At 41.6% G+C, this 19,221-nt stretch overlaps 1 protein-coding gene across 2 annotated transcripts in view; it reads left to right on the forward strand.

Moving 5' to 3' along the window:
- The window catches only part of COL22A1 (collagen type XXII alpha 1 chain), a 238,530-nt gene that overhangs the window by 75,732 nt on the left and 143,577 nt on the right, over positions 1-19,221 (forward strand). For both annotated transcript variants that reach the window (XM_039731540.1, XM_039731541.1), the window contains exons 5-9: positions 7,656-7,767; positions 14,570-14,693; positions 16,736-17,011; positions 18,022-18,102; positions 18,714-18,827. In XM_039731540.1, coding sequence (XP_039587474.1) covers positions 7,656-7,767; positions 14,570-14,693; positions 16,736-17,011; positions 18,022-18,102; positions 18,714-18,827 — 707 coding nt within the window. The remainder of the gene's footprint in view (positions 1-7,655; positions 7,768-14,569; positions 14,694-16,735; positions 17,012-18,021; positions 18,103-18,713; positions 18,828-19,221) is intronic.

Raw genomic sequence — 19,221 nt, forward strand, 5'->3', positions numbered from 1 at the left:
AACATCATTGGGAAAAAAGGTTAATAGCAAGAATCTCTTTAAAGCACTCTTGAGACCCTTAATCTACAGACTCTGGAAAGTTTTATAGTTCCAAAATTCCCTTGCAAGCGTCTTGTAAAATTTAGCTAACTAGTTTTTTAAGTGACCTGTTCAGCCCATTTAGTCACCACTGTAGTGCTTCATGTAGGGCTTGTGGGCAGCCAATAAATCTCTGGTTTGTTCCTCCAGAGGTGCAGTCCTTAATGTTTTGGGGGTAAGTCAGGGAACCACTGCTGACTGATGATGCTGAATCAAACTGCTGGGAGAGCTGAATGTGGCGTGAATTACCCAAAATAAGCTGCTCCTTTTTCTGGAGAGGTAGAATACAGTGAAATAAACAGGCAAGAAGACAGAACTCTTATACTTTGTAAGACTTTGGTAGTAATTTCTTCTGACAGACAGAGATAGCTGGAAAAAAAATTTTACAAACATTTGCAATGGCACAAGTCTGAACAGTGTGAGCTGCAAGACTCATGCACCTGCTCTTGTGCAATGCCTTTGACACTGTGCTGCATGACACGCTTGTCTCTAAATTGGAGAGACATGGATTGGACAGGTGGGATTGGATGGGTTGGCATTCAAATTGTCATGGTCAATGGCTCGATGTCCAAGTGGAAACCAGTGGTGACTGGTGTTCCTTGGGGTTGGTGTGGGGGCTGACACCATTTGACACTTTTTAGTGACATGGACAGTAGGATTGAGGCACCCTCAGCTTTGTTTGCTGACCACAGCAAGCTGTGAGTGCAGTCACACACTGGAAGGAAGGGATGGCATCCAGAGGGACCTGGAGAGGCTGGAGAGGTGGGGCTGAACCTCATGAAGTTCAGCAAGGCCAAGTACAAGGTCCTACACATGAATCTCAGCAATCTCAAGATCAAATCCAGGCAGAGAATGTGTTGATTGCAGCCTTTGAGGAGAAGGACTTGGGGGTGCTGGTGGATGAGAAGCTCAACATGCTCAGCCACGAGCACTTTCAGCCCAAAAAACCTGTAGTGCCCTGGGCTGCATCCAAAGCCCTGAGGGCAGCAGGTTGAGGGAGGGGATTCTGCTCCTCAGTTCTGTCCTTGTGAGACCCATCTGGAGCGCTGCATCCAGCTCTGGGTACCCAGCATAAGAAGGCCATGGAACTGTTGGAGAAAGTCCAGAAGAGGCCACAAAGATGTTCAGAGGGCTGGAACACCTCTGCTGTGAAGACAGGCTGAGAGATTTGGGGATGCTCAGCCAGAAGAAGGGAGGGGGCCAGGGGACACCTTCTTGAAACCTTCAGTACTTAAAGGGGACCAAGAAGAAAGCCTGAGAGAGACATTTTGAAAATACATGTGGTGACCAGACAGGGGGAAATGGCTTCAAACAGGAGCAAAGTAGGCTTAGATTAGATGCAGTCGAAGATCTTTGGAGATGGGCGCTTCAGTGAGGTCTTAAAATGTGGTACTCACTCAGCTCTTGTCAGGGTTTATTTTCCTGTGGAGGAAGAAATTTCAGGAGCATCAAAAATCCCGTAGCAGATAATGGCAATTATAACAATAACAGCAACACATGGTGAATAAAGTAAATGGTCTCTCCTTTGGAATTTGGACACTGCTACTCCAGCCCTGAATTGAACCACATCTTGGCTGTCCAGAAATAGATGCTTTCAGCATAGATTACTGTGGAAGACAAGGATGCCAAATGTTTAGATACAGGAGAAAAAAAAATAACCTCATCTACACTCTGTCTTGACATAATTGATTGCTAGACCTATCTCATTAAATCTTATTTTATGGCATGAAAGCATATTTTTCCTCTTTTTTTAGAGTATATATTAGCACAGAAATGAACTAAAGTAACAAAAATGAGGGCTCCTTAAAGTGGCAATTACCTTGCAGACCATACTGGAGGAGTTGAACACTGAGGGCATAGAGGCTCTTCCCTGTGGACACAGGAAATTGTGAAAACAACTTTCAAGAGTACAGAGATGTTAGACAAGTTAATGTATTTGCTGAAAGCCTCCCAGTGGTACTGTTTTTCATAGGAATTCATACACTGAATAAAGTTCAGTGCCATTGACCATCCTCCAGGAAAAGTACCATGAGCTGTTTTATCACAGGCTGTACAGATTGCTGTTTTCAGAGGTGTCAGTGAAGCAGCAGGTGATGACAACTCCCCTGATCGTGGCCATTGGTGACACTTCATCAATGCATTGACAAGGTTGATAATTCAGCTGGGACCAAGAGCAGAGGATGGAACATTTCCTGCAAAAGCTGCTTTGTTTGATATTAGTGCCCGTGGCTGGCAATCCGCTGTAGTAAACACATTCCAGACACCACACTCGAGGCTATGATGTCCAGTGCCTTTCCTGATCCCTTTCTCACTTTCCACATTCCTTTCCAGGCTGTTGTCTCGCCAAAAACTTTCACAGTTAGAAGTAGCCCAGTTGTTCCCCCTGTAAGTGTTATCTTGGGATCCTTGGGAACACAAAGCAAGAGACTTTTTTCAGAAAGCTCCTTTGGGCAAAACAAGAAGTCAATGACTATCCTGCTTTGAGAAGCCTTTCAAAATGTACTCACTGCTGTGTTTTCTGGCTTTTAAAACTTACATTTTTTGCTCTCTTACTCTGTTTTTTGTGGGTTTTTTGCCCTGAAGACAGGAGAGTCAGGAAAATCTCAACCTGCACAACATCTTCCACCATGCTGCCCACATCAGATCCTTAATGGAGCCAGGCAGAAATACAGCCCATACTCAGGGCAACCAACCATGGCCCCTTTAAGTCAGGTCTTCAGATAAAAATCTTTAAACAACATTGTAGGATCACAGAATGAGTACAGAGCTGTTGGATCATCCTTTGGCCATGCTTTGAGGTGTTGGGTGCACTGTGGACATTTGTCCTGTGAAAGAGAACCTGGCTGTATGTTGCAGTTACATGATGTATAATTTGTCCAGTGCCAAGTTTTGCCATCTTCTCCCTGCAACAGAAAGATCTGGGTGTGTTTTCTGATTCTGGAACACAGGCTGCTTCCTGTAAGGGGTTATAACTCTCAAGCAGTGAGACATTCGGCTGATTTGATCAGCAGAGCAGTGCATAAGAAATTACTTTTCAAGCCAAGTATGCTGTTACAAATTTGAGCTTCTCTTTCAGCTCACTATTTTAATTTTAATATGGACTCGGGTCTGCTGGCTTTCAGGAGATGTAATCATGTTAGAGGGTTTCAGTGGCCACATATTGTTTTAAAAGCTCTAATGAAGTAAGAGGCTTAAGATCAAAGAGCATTTTATTAAATGCCATGTTTATGGCATTACTGATTAAGCAGTTTATGAGCCATTTGGAAAACCACACCTGCCCTGCTATACAAAAAGCCACCCTTTAAATCAAAGCAGCTGAGAACAGGAAAATCCTACCCTTTTACCCTCTGCTTGGGCATGGTGCATGAGGTAACATCATCTTTGCCCTTGCTAATTTAGGCAGGTCTGTTCTTTCCCATTCACTTGTAAAGAAGACTGGGAAGTTACATGTGACATTTCATTTTCCATATGCTGCTGACAATATGGTGCCTCCTTGGTGGTGGGAAAACCAAAGAACAGATTATTTCTGCTGTAACTCCAGCACAGAAATGCTGTGTGACACATTTAACTCTTTTGGGAAAGATTTCATTGAACAGTTTTTACTGCACTGTTAGTGAACAAACACTGCCAGATGAAATGTCCTGGTCAGGTGTTGCAGAAATTATCATGGCACTGCTTATTTTTTACATTGATATTGTAATTCAAGGCTAAAAAAATAAAAATTAAAACTTCCATGCTGTCTCCCTCACAATCCCAGTTCCTTTCCTAAAGTCAAGAGAACACAATCCATGCAAAGGGCTTCCAGGCACACAAAGTAAACAAAATAACAGTAACATTAGTAGTAATATTATTACTAACAGTAGTAATACTACTAGTAGTTGTAATAGTGATGATAATAATATATTTGCTTGTCCTTCAGCTGAAACAATCTTAGAGATTCTCTTAATTCACAAATTCATTTGGGCTTGCCAAGGTGTGTGTGTGTTTCTTTGTGTGTTCCACTTGGGTGATCTGCCAAAGAAAGAAACAAACCTAATATTTTAGGTTTGTTTCTTTCTTTGTTCTTCAGAAGAGATTTTGAAAACCATAGCTGGTTAATCAAGCTGAATTTAAAAATCTGCAACATTTACACAATTCTGATGGCAAATAAAGCAATGTGAATATAAGTTATGTGGGATTTGTTAACATTTTTGTCCTCTTTACCTCTGCTTTACTCTCTGCACAAAATGGATAGCATTCCCTGTAAGCAGAATAAATCTCAGATAACTTCAGTAAAAATTCCTGTCTGTATGAGCTCCCTTTCTGCTGAAAGGAAGAAGGTACTCCAGGTAGGGGTTCAGCCTGTCTTCAAGATGAGTTGTCTTAATTACTCCTAAATTTCTCTGCTGACTCACAAAGAAACTGAGGAAACCTGCATCCATCATATGTCTCCTTTTCAGACAACTAAAATTAGGTGAGATGCATCTCATTCTTGGCAGAGTTCTTAATTTTTTAGTGTATGGCCTGATGACAAATTTTCTGTAATTCTATTGAAATCTTTCAGCAACCAAAGTGTCCCTTACCTTTAAGGGCTTGGGTTATAAATGGAGAATCCAATAGTGGAGGTTATCTCACCAGCTGGGCAATATTTAAATTTGGCACAGAATAAATTAATAGTGTGATTAAAGTAAAAAACCTTTGCTTTTGAGTATGGCCTTTGACACACCTTAACTTCTTCCTGTATCTACATTTAATTTTTCAAAGAGCCATCTTCATTCATCAATTAATTAAAAATAGAGAAAGCAATTTTTAATTTGCCAATCCATAGTCTGAATAAAAGTAAAAAAATCCTATTATGATTTACTTTCATGCTTTATCCAATCCTAAACATAAATGGCATTATGTTGTAAGAGCATGACTTATTTCCATTACACCAAATTCTGTTTGTAAAGTAGTTTTGATAGCCGTGTTTCTGTTTCATGGCGTTATTTAGGCTTTTAAAAGTGCATTTTGATAGGAAATTCAGGAGGAAAAGAAGAAGAGATTGATTGAATCTGATGCTTGTTTCCACTGGAAAAGCATACCAGTGTGCACAGCTTCAGAGCTGCTCCTGATGTGAACGTTCATTTGAGTTGTCAGAGATAACAAGAGCAGCTTTAGGTCTGAGCTAATGATGGGAAAACTTGGCAGGAGCTTCTTGTCACCGTATCTTGCACTTGTGCATTTCTAGCAAGGGAGCTTTACAAGACCTGTGAAATGAGCAGGATTTCACAGCTTGGGGGCCTCTGGTGACTGGACACTAGGATGTCACCTGGGCAGCATTTCAGCCTTCTCCATCCACAGGTCCTCTCGTGCGAGTGGTTAACAATTTCCTTGCCCAGTCAGAGTGGTCTCCTCCTGCCAGCAGCACTCAATTACTTCCCTCAGCGCCTGTGGATGAGGGATTTGTACTGCATCGGGGAATGAGTGTATGGACAAGTTGTGGTGTTGTTTGTGACAGCCAGGAGGGAGCTCTCCTGTTCTGGTGGGGTCTGTTTACTCTGATTTACAGCTGCAATCGTGGCTGACTGCAGTGTGTTGGAGGGGTGTATCACTGGAGTTGCTGCAGAGGTGATTATGAGGTGCAGCCATGAGGCCCTGGAGCACTTTAACTGCTTTATTTGCCCTCCCAAATGCCCAGTAATAGCTGAAAATGGAGTGGACAAAAAGGAAGAGCTGTTGACAGCCAGAAAAGTTACTGTAATACTAAAGGGCTCAACTTGGCACCAGACAGCCATTTCTGTCTTTGCAAACAATTAAGATTATATTTCCTCAGAAGTAGCAATTTCTTCAGAAAAACATCCAGAAAATGATAGAAACTTTACATTTTATTTGCTTTTTGCTATTTTGATTTGCCTAGGTACTGGCCCACACAGTTTTTTGCACCTATTTATTCATATAAATGTGAAGAATAATATCATTAGGTTGGTGCCTTTTCCTGCTGAAACTCTTTTCAAGTTCAGCAGTGCCTTTCAGCCTGAAAGGTCGAGGAGGACAACTAAGAAACCCAAGAATCTTCAGGCTTAATTTCATCACATAAAAATGTTTATCTATCCTAGAAAAGTTTCAAGAGCTCGCTAACTGAACAAAGTTGAAAGAACTGCCATAGTTTAAAAGCAATTTACCCAAATAAGCTACACTTAATGTCACCAGGTTTGTGTGCTGGAATTACAAATCCAGGAGTTAATGTGTGTAATTGTGCATGTGTGAGGGGGAGATAATGTTGGAATAGCCTGAATAAAATTAAAACACATATTCTCTGCTCAGTTGCTCACAACCTGCCTTTTACAACACCTTTGCCTCTAACTCCAGTGTGTTTTGTTCTGGGAGTGGCTGATACCTTGGATTTGTGCCCTGTGGACCCAGTTTGGAGCTAAAAGCAGGATGTTTGCATCCACACAGTTCTGCACCTCCAGGAACTGGATGCATTCATGGCACCATTGTACCCCCACTATCCCTCTCAGGGTTTAGCACCTGGGACTTCATGTCACAAAACCATTTGTTCTTTGTGGCTGGGACCATGCTGGAGCTGCCTAGACTCATTTGTGGGTTAAGCTTTAAGCTGAAGATTGAGCTAAATCTTTAGCTTAAGACTGAGCTAAAAATACCTTGTTAGAACAGAGTCAGAAGCTTTAGGCAACTGTCTTCCAGCAAGATTAATAGCTCATGATAATGATAAGTTGATTGGACTAAGTTGTATTAAAATGATACGAAAAATGTATGTGGTCAAATTTCTTGGACAAAGAGTTTTCAGTAAAGACCTGGACCATTGGAGTGGATACACAGTGGAGTCCATGAAAAAGTTGAGAAAGCTGGAACACCTCTGCTGTGAAGAAATTTGGAGAAAGTTGGGGATGTTCAGCCTGGAAAGCGAAGGCTTTAGGGGAACTTTCTCATGGTCTTTCAATATATGAAAGGGTCTGGCAAGAAATAAAGAGACCTTTTATCAAAGTCTGTAGTGATGGGACAAGGGGCAACAGTTTAGAACTAAAAGTGGGTAGATTTAGATTGGAGATAGAAAATGAGATTTTTACAATGAGTGTGGAGAGACACTAGGTTAAGTTGCCCAGAGAAGCTGTGGATGCCCCATTCCTGGAAGCTTCCAAGACCAGGCTGGATGGAGCCTTAAGAAACCTGATCTAGGGGAAGGTGTCGCTGCCTGTTGGTGATACTTGACCTGTCCAGCAGTGGAGCAGCCAGGGATTGGTCAGCAACAACAGCCCGGGGACCTGCGGGGTGCGCGGGGAAACGCTCCGGCCTCGGGAGCACCACGGTGCTGTGGCCACATGGTGCAGCAACACAGAAGGGACAGGTGCAACTGAAGTGCCAAAACTGAAGATTTCTATTAAAGAAATAAAAAGAGCACAAATGATGATGCAAAAACAAAACATTAGGAGGCCGCTTCAGAAGGCCCCACAGTGCGGTCAACACAGATATATAGATATAGATATAGATATAGATATATAGATATAGAACTACCTGATTAATGTCTTTTATTTTTATTTGTGTAACACATCGGATTAATTAATGTCTTTTCTTTATATTTCTGTAACTAATAGGATTTGACCTGATGGATTCATTCAGTGTGAAGCAGATTTTTGGAATGAAAGAAGATGGGATTCAGAGTTCTTATGTACGGCTTGGAAGCTTTCCTGTTGTTCAGAAAACTGAGTGAGTACCCTGGGTTTTCACTTTATTTTCATCTGAGCCTCTGCCTTACATTATTTGGTTCCTCTAGGCTAGCTTTGTAGTAGCTATCTGGTACCTAAAGGTATTTTTCTGCTTTGAGCAGCTGTTGCAGTTCAGCTGGCACAGAATATACACAACGTGGTCAGGAGTCTCAGCAGTAACTACAGGCTCCATCCTGGCAGAATATGAGTTGTGTTTGGTGCATCCCAGTGGTTCTGAGGAGCAGTATCAAGACATTCACAAAAGAACTTACGGCCACATAAGTGGCTTCTAAATGGAATATTGAATATCTCAGTCCCACTGAGATAGAAATTTGCTAAATCCAAGAGACCACTTGCTGGTAAATGCTGTGACCAGTTAGCACATATGAATTCTGTCCTTGTAGAAGAATGAGCAGTTTTTAATCCTGTGTCAATGTGGAGTCAATCCTCAGAGTCTTTTAGGACCTAAGGCTGCCAGTTGTGTCACGGTTTATCACAAAGGTTTCTTTGGGTTGTCACTTGAGCCCTGCTAGCATTAGCCTTGAAACGAGTGCATAATTTCACTTAGTAACTATGAGCCATAGATTGAATTGTCATCATTAACATTTTTGCAGTAAATTTCTCAGTTCTGTTTTGAACTTCGCTTAAAGAAATCAATAATACTTTTATTTCTTATAGATGAGGTCTGTTATTTTTTATTCTGTTTTTAGCTATTTTTCTCAGCTCATTGCATTTTTGAGATTGTCCTCTGAATTACATTTGCTAGATTTCGCAATTTTTTTTTTTCATCATTGAACCAACAGGATTGATGTGTTCTTTTTCCCTCCCCCTCTTTCTCCATGTTAATATAATTATAAAAAAAAAAACCAAAAAACAAAAAAAAAAAAAAAAAAAAAAAAACCCAAAAAAAACCAACAAAAAACCCCACCAAGATATACTGAGAGGAAAACTGTTTTCTCTAGAGCACATAAATAAAGTGTAAGGGTAAATAGAGTCATGATCAGTGATCTGATTCAACACAGCCAGCTAAACACATCTTAGGTTTGTTATATATCTAACTGGTCTGAGTATGGATAGAAATAAACCATAAACCTATTTCACTTGGATGGTAAGAAACCTGTTTCATTAGTCTCACTGTGATCTCTGGGTTCTGGGTGATACTATGAAAAATTGAGCGATTCTTGCAGTATAAACAGGAACTGTCAAGTATGAGCTGATAATCTTTATATCACACAGCTCAGTCACCACTGCTGCTGTGTCCAGCCTTATTTTCCATAATTCAGTAGGCAGAAATGGAGTGAATGACAGTTTGAAGGTCTGTGAAGCAGTGTGATGGCGAAAAATCCAAGAACTGCAGTGTAGACAGGTAAAATTAAGAAGCAGCCAACAACTGAAGGGATCATTCTCTGTAGGAACCTCTGGGACATCAAAGATTGGTAAAGGGTCATGGTAGGCTAAAAGGCAGTGGCTACTTGACATCAAAAACCAGCAGGGAGGAAGGGCATGGTTGTAAGGATAAATCTAATTAACCACTGGAGAAAGTTAGCACAGATTACAGAGAGTTGTCCATTTGAATTCCTTTTTCAAAGTAAGGGTTTAAGAACTTTGTTATTGCTGTTTCTGTTGTTGTTTTCTCAGAAAGACTGAGGGAGTGAAGCCAGAGCAACCAGCTATGACAGCTTTCCATCTGCTCAGATTACACCCATTTATTTGTTGTTGCTGTTGTCCTTAAAATAAGCAGAATATTTTATCACCCAGAACAATTAGAAGTAAAACATCCCTAATTTGTAGATTGAAAAGAATAAAATTCCTTTTGAATGATTCTGAAACATGGAATTTGAGGAGACTTTCACATTTTCAGCCTCATGTATTGTAACTTTCACACTCCTGTGATTTGGGAATGAACCCAAATGGATATAACACCATGGAAGGTGTTTGCATATTTGGTTCATTTTAGCATTTCCATGCCAGAACTCTGAGATGCTGCACATAGGGTCATTGCTCACAGAAAATGAAATCTTGTAAAGCTGCTCAAAACTGGTAACTGGAATAATAAACCAAACAAAAACATCTGTCGTGGCTCACAGATAACCTCCAGCAATGTTTAGCAACTGATAGCAACATCTCATAATTAGGTACAAAATCATTGACTGAGTAATATATGTAATTCACTTTATTATCTGCTTAAAGGATTTGTATTCTTTTATACAAGCAATAGAAATTTACAAAGTGCCAGATTAGCTGTCTGGGAAATGTGCCTACTCATCTTCTGATCTGTAACCCACAACTATGAACTTTCTTACTCTTTGTGGTGAGGCATCATCTGTGAGCAAACAAACTCAGCAGCCAGAGCTTGGCTTCAGTCAGGACCTGATCACTGAGGGCCTCACAGGGCTCTGCAGCTGCCTGAGCTGGCCCCAGAGTGAGGCTGGTGGTTTTCCTCATGTAACTGGGGCTGTCCTACTGCTTGTTCATGGCTCCTCAGTGGATCTTCTGGCCAAAACTGTGCTGTAGGCTTCTGGTTTTGGACGCTCAGGTTTGTTTCTCATTACTGGTGTCTTGCCTAATGCCAAGATTTTGGCTCACCCTTTTGTTCTGTATCTCCTAGTTGTGACTCCAGGGCCTTCCTGCTGGCCATGTCCATCCTCAGTTTTCTCTTGCCTGGTCTGGTTCTGCCTGACTTGAACATGATCTTGGCTACCACCTCACAGAATTATCTGATGCTTGGCCAAGCTTTTGGTCATGATCTATTTGCTCTTTATATTGGCACAGTGTTGTACCAATAGGGAGTCTTGGGTTGTTTAGGGCATGATACCTTGGTGTGTTCATCTGTGTCTCCTGATGTCAGCTTTGACTTCAGTCAGCTGCCTTTGGTTTCTCCATGAGCTCCTGCCCTGGTTTCACCATTTGTCCCCTTCCAAGAGAACAAATTGTACAAAAAGCCACTGAAAACTCCCACACTGAAAATGGAACCTGTTGAAAGCTTCCTTTTTTCATACTTTTCCCAAACAAATATTGTATATTAAGACAAGTAGAGACAAAAAAGCTTGTTCAGCTTAGAGAAGGGAAGACTCAGTGAGGGAGGATCTTACCCATGTGTATAAATATCTGATGTGGAGGAAGCAAAGAAGAGAGAGTCAGAATCTTCTTAGTCTTATTCACTGACAGGACAAGAAGGAATGGGAACAATTTCAATCAATGAAATCTGAACACAAGAAAAACCTTTTTTAGATGGGATGATCTCAAGAGGTCCATGAGTGTCTCCTATTTCTAACAAGGTAAAGGAGATAAAGCACAGTGGAGGTGGAATGACTGGAGGCTTTTTTGGTCTTGTAGAAGAGTAAAGGACTGTAGGGAGAGCTGAGAAACACAGAAAATACTGCAGCAAGAGAGGAGAACAAGTTGTTCACATGGCTTCTTATGGAAAAAAGTTGTTTTGGGAAAATTAAACGACAGCAAGTGAGATTTAGGACAGATTGCCTTTTTTTTTTTACCACATGTAGGACAGAGAAAGACAGGAAGAAATTACCTAGAGAGTATTACCTCAGAAACCACTGAGGTTTCTGAAGTAGAAGTCACAAAGATGTCTGCCAAGGATGTATGAGGCACATACTTCTATAGCATTTTCCTTTTCCATGCCCCCTTTCCCTTTTTTTCTTTTCTTTCCCTGTGATTCTAAGAGCCTCTGGTGATGTGAAGCATGTTTAAATGAACTTTCTCCAACTTGGTTTTGCAGATCTCATGGGTTACATTACATATTAGCGGGTTTAGCTGTTATAAAATTGGCCCAATTTCTCAAGTACATTAACTACACTCTTCCTCACCAAACGTAAAAACTCTATTAAATGTTGTTGCACTGAGTGTCTGAAATGAGAACTGATAATATAATTTTTTCCATAGTGTTACTATAGATGGAGGATCTCATGCTTATTGTCACAGATAAAGCTCTTATTGCAAATTAAAGCATGTGATAAGGTTGCTATATATTGAAAACCAGCAATGGTTAAAGGAGTTTTCTTCCTCCTTACTGATTTTATTTTTTTGTAAAAGTTGTGATTCACCTGACCTTGTACTTGAGTTAATTGACTCTTAGACTAACCTGCAGCACTTGGGGATTCTTTTGTCTTGGAGTTTTGTAAGGGCCTTTTTTGCAATCTATCCTGTTGTCAGAATTATAGACCAAGGAGCTGGCAGAATGCTCCCTGTAGGTACCAGGCATCCAGCAAAGTTCCACAATATTGATCATCAGTTCAATTCAGCCTTGTGTGAAAGAAGAACATAAAACATTTCTGGGGACAGCAAATCCTGCTCTTGGATCCCCAAGTAAAGCTGAACTTCTAGATGCAGATAATTTTTAAGTGAGGAAATAAGTTAAAACTGCTAAACAAAGTTTTTGTTATTTATGTAGCAATGCAGCTCTGTAAAAGATACAGGGACCAATGACTTCAGAAACAGCTTTTATCACATCTTCAAAGCAATGAGAGTGCCTTCAGATTTCCTTTTGGCATGAAACCTTTCTCTGTTGGGAGCCTGCAGCTGGTTCCTCAGCAGCTTTAAAAATCAGTTGAGGATGGCAGGTAATGGGTCATTATGGCTTTCTGTCAGTTTAAATCTACCTGATGGGCTGTTTGTCAGCCTTGTGTGATGAGGTGTGGCCAGACTCACTGGGATGTTTAGGTACCTAACTCCCACTTATTTCTCTGGGTAATAAACATCTGAAAACCCTTTTTGAAATTAAGCTTGCATAATGATGTTCCTGTTCCCAGCTCAGAGCTGTCCAGAACCATAAAACTGTTAAGTCTGTAAAAGCCCAAAAGATCACTGTTTCCAACTGTTATGCTACACTTCCATGTTCACCACTAAACCATGTCCCCAGGTGCCAAATCCACACTTTTCTGTGAACATTTCCAGGGGCGGCAAATCCACCACTTCCCTGGGTAGACTGTTCCAGTGCTTGACCACCTTTACAGCAAAGAATTTTTTCCTAATATCTAGTTTAAGGCAACCCTCCTTCCAGATCCTACTTCTGTTCACTTCCAGGTGCTCCTTCTCACCCTTCTTGTAGATTTGCTAACTTCCAGGAAACTGGGACCTCCCTGGTTAAAAAATCTAGTACCAAGAAGTGATACAGCTTTGTCTGCTCTCCTAAAGGAAGGATTTCTTAAGGGAGCTAGTGGGAGCCTGGTTCAGTTTTCTTTTGTGTTGGAAGAATTCAGAGTCTCTGTCTCCCCAGAGGGAAAACCAACTTAAAATGCTGCATATCCTGCAGGAGCACTTTATACAGCAAAAGCCACATTAGTGGATGAAACCAGAATGTTCTGAATGTATAACTTGGCTGAAAAGATAAGAGATTCAAAGCACAGATTAAAATATGATTGAATATTTTGGCATTAGGAAAGACTGGATCTCAACCTTTGCTGCAACTGCAAAACAGTATTCTGGAAATTTAGAGGACTTTTTGCTTTTAATACAATTAAAGGCTTCTGGTTTTATGTGCCTTGGACTGTGCCAGTTTCTGCATAGTGATGGATTATGTTAACTATTCATTAGGACCACATTTCATAGTTTGTTCTTCATTAATTACTGCCATTATGTTTTGCTTTGTATCGAGTGCTTATGCCTGACTGCTCATTCGTCCTGAAGCAAAGACATGATATTTATGAAGGGTTTTTTTGGGAATGATCATAGGAGCAGGCTGGCTTGGACATGAAGAACAATGTTAACTGTGACTTTTCAGGTGGGAAAAGAGATGGCTGAGAGGCATTATAAGCAAAGTTTGAAAAATCATGGATTGTGTAAAAGATAGAAAAATAATAGGTTCATTGTGTTTTCCCTGATAAGAACTGAGTGAGGTCCTAAACAAAGAGGAGGAGGCTCATTATGCAATGGGCAGTAGTGGGTGATTCCTTGTCAAAGGGATGTTGTGAATGTCAAAAGTTTACCTGAGTTCAAGGGGAGGATGCAGAAGTCTGTATGAGATAAATCCATGAAAGTTATTGATATAGGAATGGCATTTGTCTCTGAATTAGACACCTGGATTCCAAAGATCCACAGGCATGAGAGCAATGTTTTTTGTGTTCATTCTCGTTCTTAGGCATCCAATAATGGCTAGTAACAAAAATAATAGTGATACTGGATTAGTTATCCCTTATGTCTGTCCTGCATCCCCATGCAATGACAGGTTTTTATGATGGAGTAGAGAAAAACAGTGTTGGATTTTTGGTTACTTGATGTGTTTGCTTATGTGCATGGGTTGTTGTATCACACTGGGTAAATCTTGCCTGATATGTTCGCAATGTTTGATTTGAGAAACTTCTGTTATCTGAGGCTGACAGCTAAGGAACAAAGACATGAGTTATAGTGCCTGTTTTGGGGAAGACATTATAATATTTGTTGATATAATTTGGTACATTTCGAGGGTTTTGGTTGTGCCTGGTCATTCTCTGAAGTCACAGGTCTCCAGTGCATCTGGAACAGAACAGAATTATTTACAGGTTTCATGAACAGAAGCATGAAGTGAAAAACAACCTTTTTAACATGATGGATACTCAACTGCAGATTTCCATTATATTTTAGCCAATTTGAGAGCTTCACTATTGGATTGATGAAAGGGCTCCATAAAGGCAGAACCTGGAGGGCACAAGCTCATATTCATCTCTCTTCAGGCTTCCAAATAAAACAGATTTTTTAGGAACTGGAATGATATTTTTAGAAAGCATTGCTGGGACATGGAGAGAGTTTAAGAAGTTCTGCTTTTCACTGTTAAGCCTGATACATTGCTCTCTTTCCCCTCCCCATGCCAGGGATGTATTTCCACAAGGCCTGCCTGATGAATATGCCTTTGTCACTACCTTCAAATTCCGGAAGGCTTCCAGGAAGGAAGACTGGTATATCTGGCAGATTATTGACAAGTACGGCATACCACAGGTAAGAGGCTCTTTTACTGCCAGCAGGAACAGCCTTTTTCTTCCCGCAGGAACAACCTTTTTTTTTTTTTTTTTTTTTTTTTCGCCATGAGCCAGTTTTCTTGCCTTAACCTCACACTTCTTTTTCTTCTGAACTGGTAAAAATCCTGTTACTTTTTCAATAGATTTAGCTGCAAATATTTTACCTTTAATTCAAACCCCAAATAAATGCTTGTATAGACCTTGGTTGTTATTAGGATGCAGATAAATGTGTTAGTTGGAAAGGGGGATAAAAAAATACCATCCTTGCTTTTGAAACTACTGTTGAGTTTTCAGTTGTTTTGTTCAGATAGTTCTGCTTAGGGAAAATATTTTGCCTTTTTGGAAAAAGATTGTCACATGGATGTACTACAGAGCAGTGAGTTATGTCAGGTTTTGCACAGTCTTCTAGGTGACTTGTAAATGCAGAGTTCCTCCTCTGGGTGTGGGTGTGACATCTGTTATAGTTCCAAAACCCTGAGTCCTTGCTGCTGCAATTTGATCTAATAGCTTTTTTCAAGTACTCTTAGGTTCTCAGAAAAAAAATTATGTAAGCATGTACTAAAGGGCTGTCTCTCCCTACACAACATGTTCTTAGCAGCTTGGTAGAGTTTAGGCTTTTGAGGGTGCTTGAGGAGGGAGTGGTTTGGATGGGCTGTGCATTTTTTCTGGTCAGCACCAAATAGAGTGGTGATGGCATTACCCAGGACTCTAAAGTGGGCTGTCAGCATGGGCTGTGTAATTCAGTATTGCTGCTTTGGGACTGGTATTGAAAAGGATTTTGGGAACTCTCAGTGAAGAATAGGTGCAGTTTGAAGAATTAGATAACTGGGTTGAGACAGTGGTAAAAGGTTTTTATGAAAGTTCTTACCAGCTGCAGCTTTGTTAAATGAAATGTGATTTACTGTGCTATATGCATTCCTAGTTGCTGCAGAGTGAATATCACTCAGTATTTCTTGCAGAAAGTTTAAAATTTGAACTGCTTAGGTGTGGAGAGAAAAGAACACTCAATATTTCCAGTAATAATTTCAAAAGTACCTTAAATTATGATGCCAGAAGTGCCTTAGAGCCCCATGAGCCTCATTTCATGTGGAGTTGGTCGTGGTTTGGCCGCTCCCTTGCAGACCTGCACAGCTCACAGACTCAGACACTCCTGAGCCAACACTGATCCCAGCTGGCATTCCCAGCCAGCCCAGTGCTCAGCTGCATGGAGAAGTTGGGTCAGATGTGGAGTCAGCCTACCCTGGGCTGCTCACATCACTCAGAGCTCAGTGCCAAGGTGGCCCTGCAGTTTGTGGACATCATTCCTGGCTCTGCCTGCTCCATTCCCTGCTGCTTGCTGGTAACTGCCTGACTTTGGTAAAAGAAGACACCAATTTGTAAATTAACTCAAAGTTGCATGTCTTCAAAAACCTATTTTCCCTGCTCTGTAGCTTTCAATAAAGAGGATGGGCTGTAGTTTTCTGTTCAAAGCACCTGAAATAAAGTGTGGGCAGTGCCACAGCTCAGCAAACTGGTTTCATATGAGGCAGTGAGGTATTTTTCCAAATCCCATGGGACAACTGAGGACATGTGATGGGAGTAAAGAGCCTGCTGGGAAGCAGTGGAGGAGTACATGGGGTAGAGGGATCCAAACCAGGTTCAGCTTTGGGGAGATGCCTTTGGGGAGATGCCCATGACCTGCACCATCACCCAGCCATGGCAGCAAGGTGGCCTGTGCTGAAACCATGCAAGGGTTGTACTCACAGGAGGAGGCTTTAACTGGTCATAGATCTGCACTGAAGCTCTTATTTACCAGCACAAGTGTAGGCTCCCTTTCCACATCTCCCACAAAATTCCATCCTCTGCTCTTCGCTTTCTGCAGCCTGCGCCATCCCTGGCTTTGGGGTGTGGCCTAGCTCAGGCTTCTGACCTCCATGGAGGCCTTGCAGGCCCCAGGCCTGCTACAGTGGGTGATGATGGAAAGCAATCATGATGAAAGGAGAAGGCTCTGTTCCTCAGCAAAGCCCTCCTGTTTGCTTGCAGGTGTCGATCCGGCTGGACGGGGAGAACAAGGCTGTGGAGTACAACGCTGTGGGGCTCACCAGGGACGCCGTCAGGGTGGTTTTCCGAAACGCGCGGGTCAGCGACCTGTTCGACCGCAGCTGGCACAAAATCGCCCTCAGCATCCAGTCCAAGGCTGTCTCGCTGTACATAGACTGCAAGCTGGTGCAGGTGCTGCCCATTGAAGACAGGGAAAACATTGACATTCAAGGAAAAACTGTGATTGGCAAACGCTTGTATGACAGTGTCCCCATTGATGTAAGTACTGCACTTTCTCAACAGAGCTGGGTAAAGGTTCAGCTTTGGGTTTGCAGCCTGTGAATGAGTGGGGTTATGTTGTAATTGACCCTTTTCCTGAGGCAGTGTTGCTGAAATGTTACCAGTGTTACATAGCTAAGACAGATTGGCACCTCATGATGTACAGGACTTGCTGTATTTTTATGTGAGACTGTATCTCCAAAATAGGGATTAAAAATGAGAAGTTTATTTCATCTTTCTGGCTAGTCACAAAATGTGCTACAGTTGGAGACAAAATTGTACACAAATATAATCAAACTGGGTACTGAACTACACAGAAAAGTCTTCATCTGATCTTGGCATTACCAATGTTTCCACAGGTGATAGAAAGAGATTGGGGGAAAAAAAGGAAGCTTGTTAACTCAGGAGAGTTGTGATATATTCTTAATTCCTCAGATATTAAATGACCTGTAGTACAAATGAACCAAAGTCAAGACACACAGGCTGATTGTCCAGCAGCAGTGTTACCCTGGTATAATTTATGTGTGATAGTTTGGTATTTCAGACTTCTATAATCTTTCTTGGCTGTGCAAAATGGATGGGACGTGCGTATCAAATGTGTTCATAGCATTTCTCACACAGGAATAAATGGTCAGAAGATGCAAGGCACGACAGGAGGAAAACAGACCTTGTGTCTAGATGAAATTCTAGGAAGGATAGACGTGGCCAGGATATGTCTTCTCAGACAGAAGTTTGGCCAGAACATGGGGATTAACATGAAAACCTGCACCAGAATTTGAATAGGCGTTTTTCAGTGTCTTATTATCTCAGCTCCTGTAGCATGCTGAGGTATTGGTCTATTATTGATAGGGAGAGATGGAGATTGACTACAGGATCCATAGAACCACTCTGATGTTAGCACCAGCTGGTTTTTGTTTGTGTTTGCCTGCTCTGTTTGTGTCCAAGCAAAAGGACAGAGGGTCTTTAATAATTCACTGTGTCTGAGACTGCCGCCTCCCTTTGTCTCCCAGTTTGATCTTCAGAGGATGGTGATTTACTGTGACTCCCGGCACGCCGAGCTGGAGACCTGCTGTGACATTCCCTCTGGACCAGTAAGCTCCTTTTTGTCATTTTTTCATTTTCACACAAACACTCTTCACTGAAATCTATTACATAAACCAGGGAATATGTGGCAGTGTGGGATTATAATTTTTGTTTAATAAGGGTGATTGAAACCTCACTGTGTAATTGGCAGTGTAGCAGCTCCAGAGGAAGGCCACTGCAGAGGGATGAGTATGAGGAATTTGAATTTTCCAAGTTCCTCTTTCCTTGTCAAACTGTCAGGGGAAACAAAACCCTGAAGTGATGATAGAACAACAGAAATGCAGCATGAAATATTCAACGTGTTTCCCACTGGTTTTATTTGGAAACATCTAAAAACAGTGCCAATTGCAGCTTATTTTCCTGTGCCCAACTCTCACTAGAAACTTCCACCCTCCTTTCACTCTTCTCCCCTCAGTCTTGGTTAAAGAGGTTCATTGTTCATTTTGCCACATTTTCCCCCATTGCTTGGATGAATGGCTTTTGTGGGATTTCATTCCTCACGAGGACACATTTGGCTGTGTGTTACACAGTGGTGCCTGTGGGATTTGTCTAAAGTGGATGGAAGGGGAAACTTTGCAGCATCAAAGGCTTTGTCCTGACCTTGGGTGTTTGGGTGCAGTGCCAGGTCACAGTCCTGACGGAAGCACCTCCCCTGGAAGTGAGGCCCACTGTTGGCAGTGAGCAAGTTGGACATCTCAAGATTTTTAACTGCTCCTGTCCTCCTGGACAAAAGGTGAGTGCTGAGATGAGTGTGTTTCATTTGGGATGTCTGTAGAGGTAGAGGAAGTTTCCCCTGGTGTTTCTCTTTGCCTAATTCAGTGATTCTGGACATGCTGGTAGTCCTGGTAACAGCACTGAAACAAAGTGATTATTCTTATCTAGCTCAGTTATGTGTATCCTTCTTCAAATAAAATAAAACAGATTATGAAGGTAAATGTGGCCACATTGAAAAAAAATCTCATGGCTTTTAAAAGCAATGTGCTTACTTTCTCTGGCTCTGACTGAGACCTCTGAGAAACCAGCTTCGTTGTCATTGCTCCTGAGGGCATGTCAGCTTTATTATCTTCTCTGCTTGAACCTGAAAACATTTTTGTTGTCCTCCTGTCCTCCTAGGATCAGGCCCTTTG

This window comes from Passer montanus, unplaced genomic scaffold, assembly GCF_014805655.1.
Source record: "Passer montanus isolate IOZ18808 unplaced genomic scaffold, ASM1480565v1 scaffold78, whole genome shotgun sequence".
Classification (NCBI taxonomy): Eukaryota; Metazoa; Chordata; class Aves; order Passeriformes; family Passeridae; genus Passer; species Passer montanus.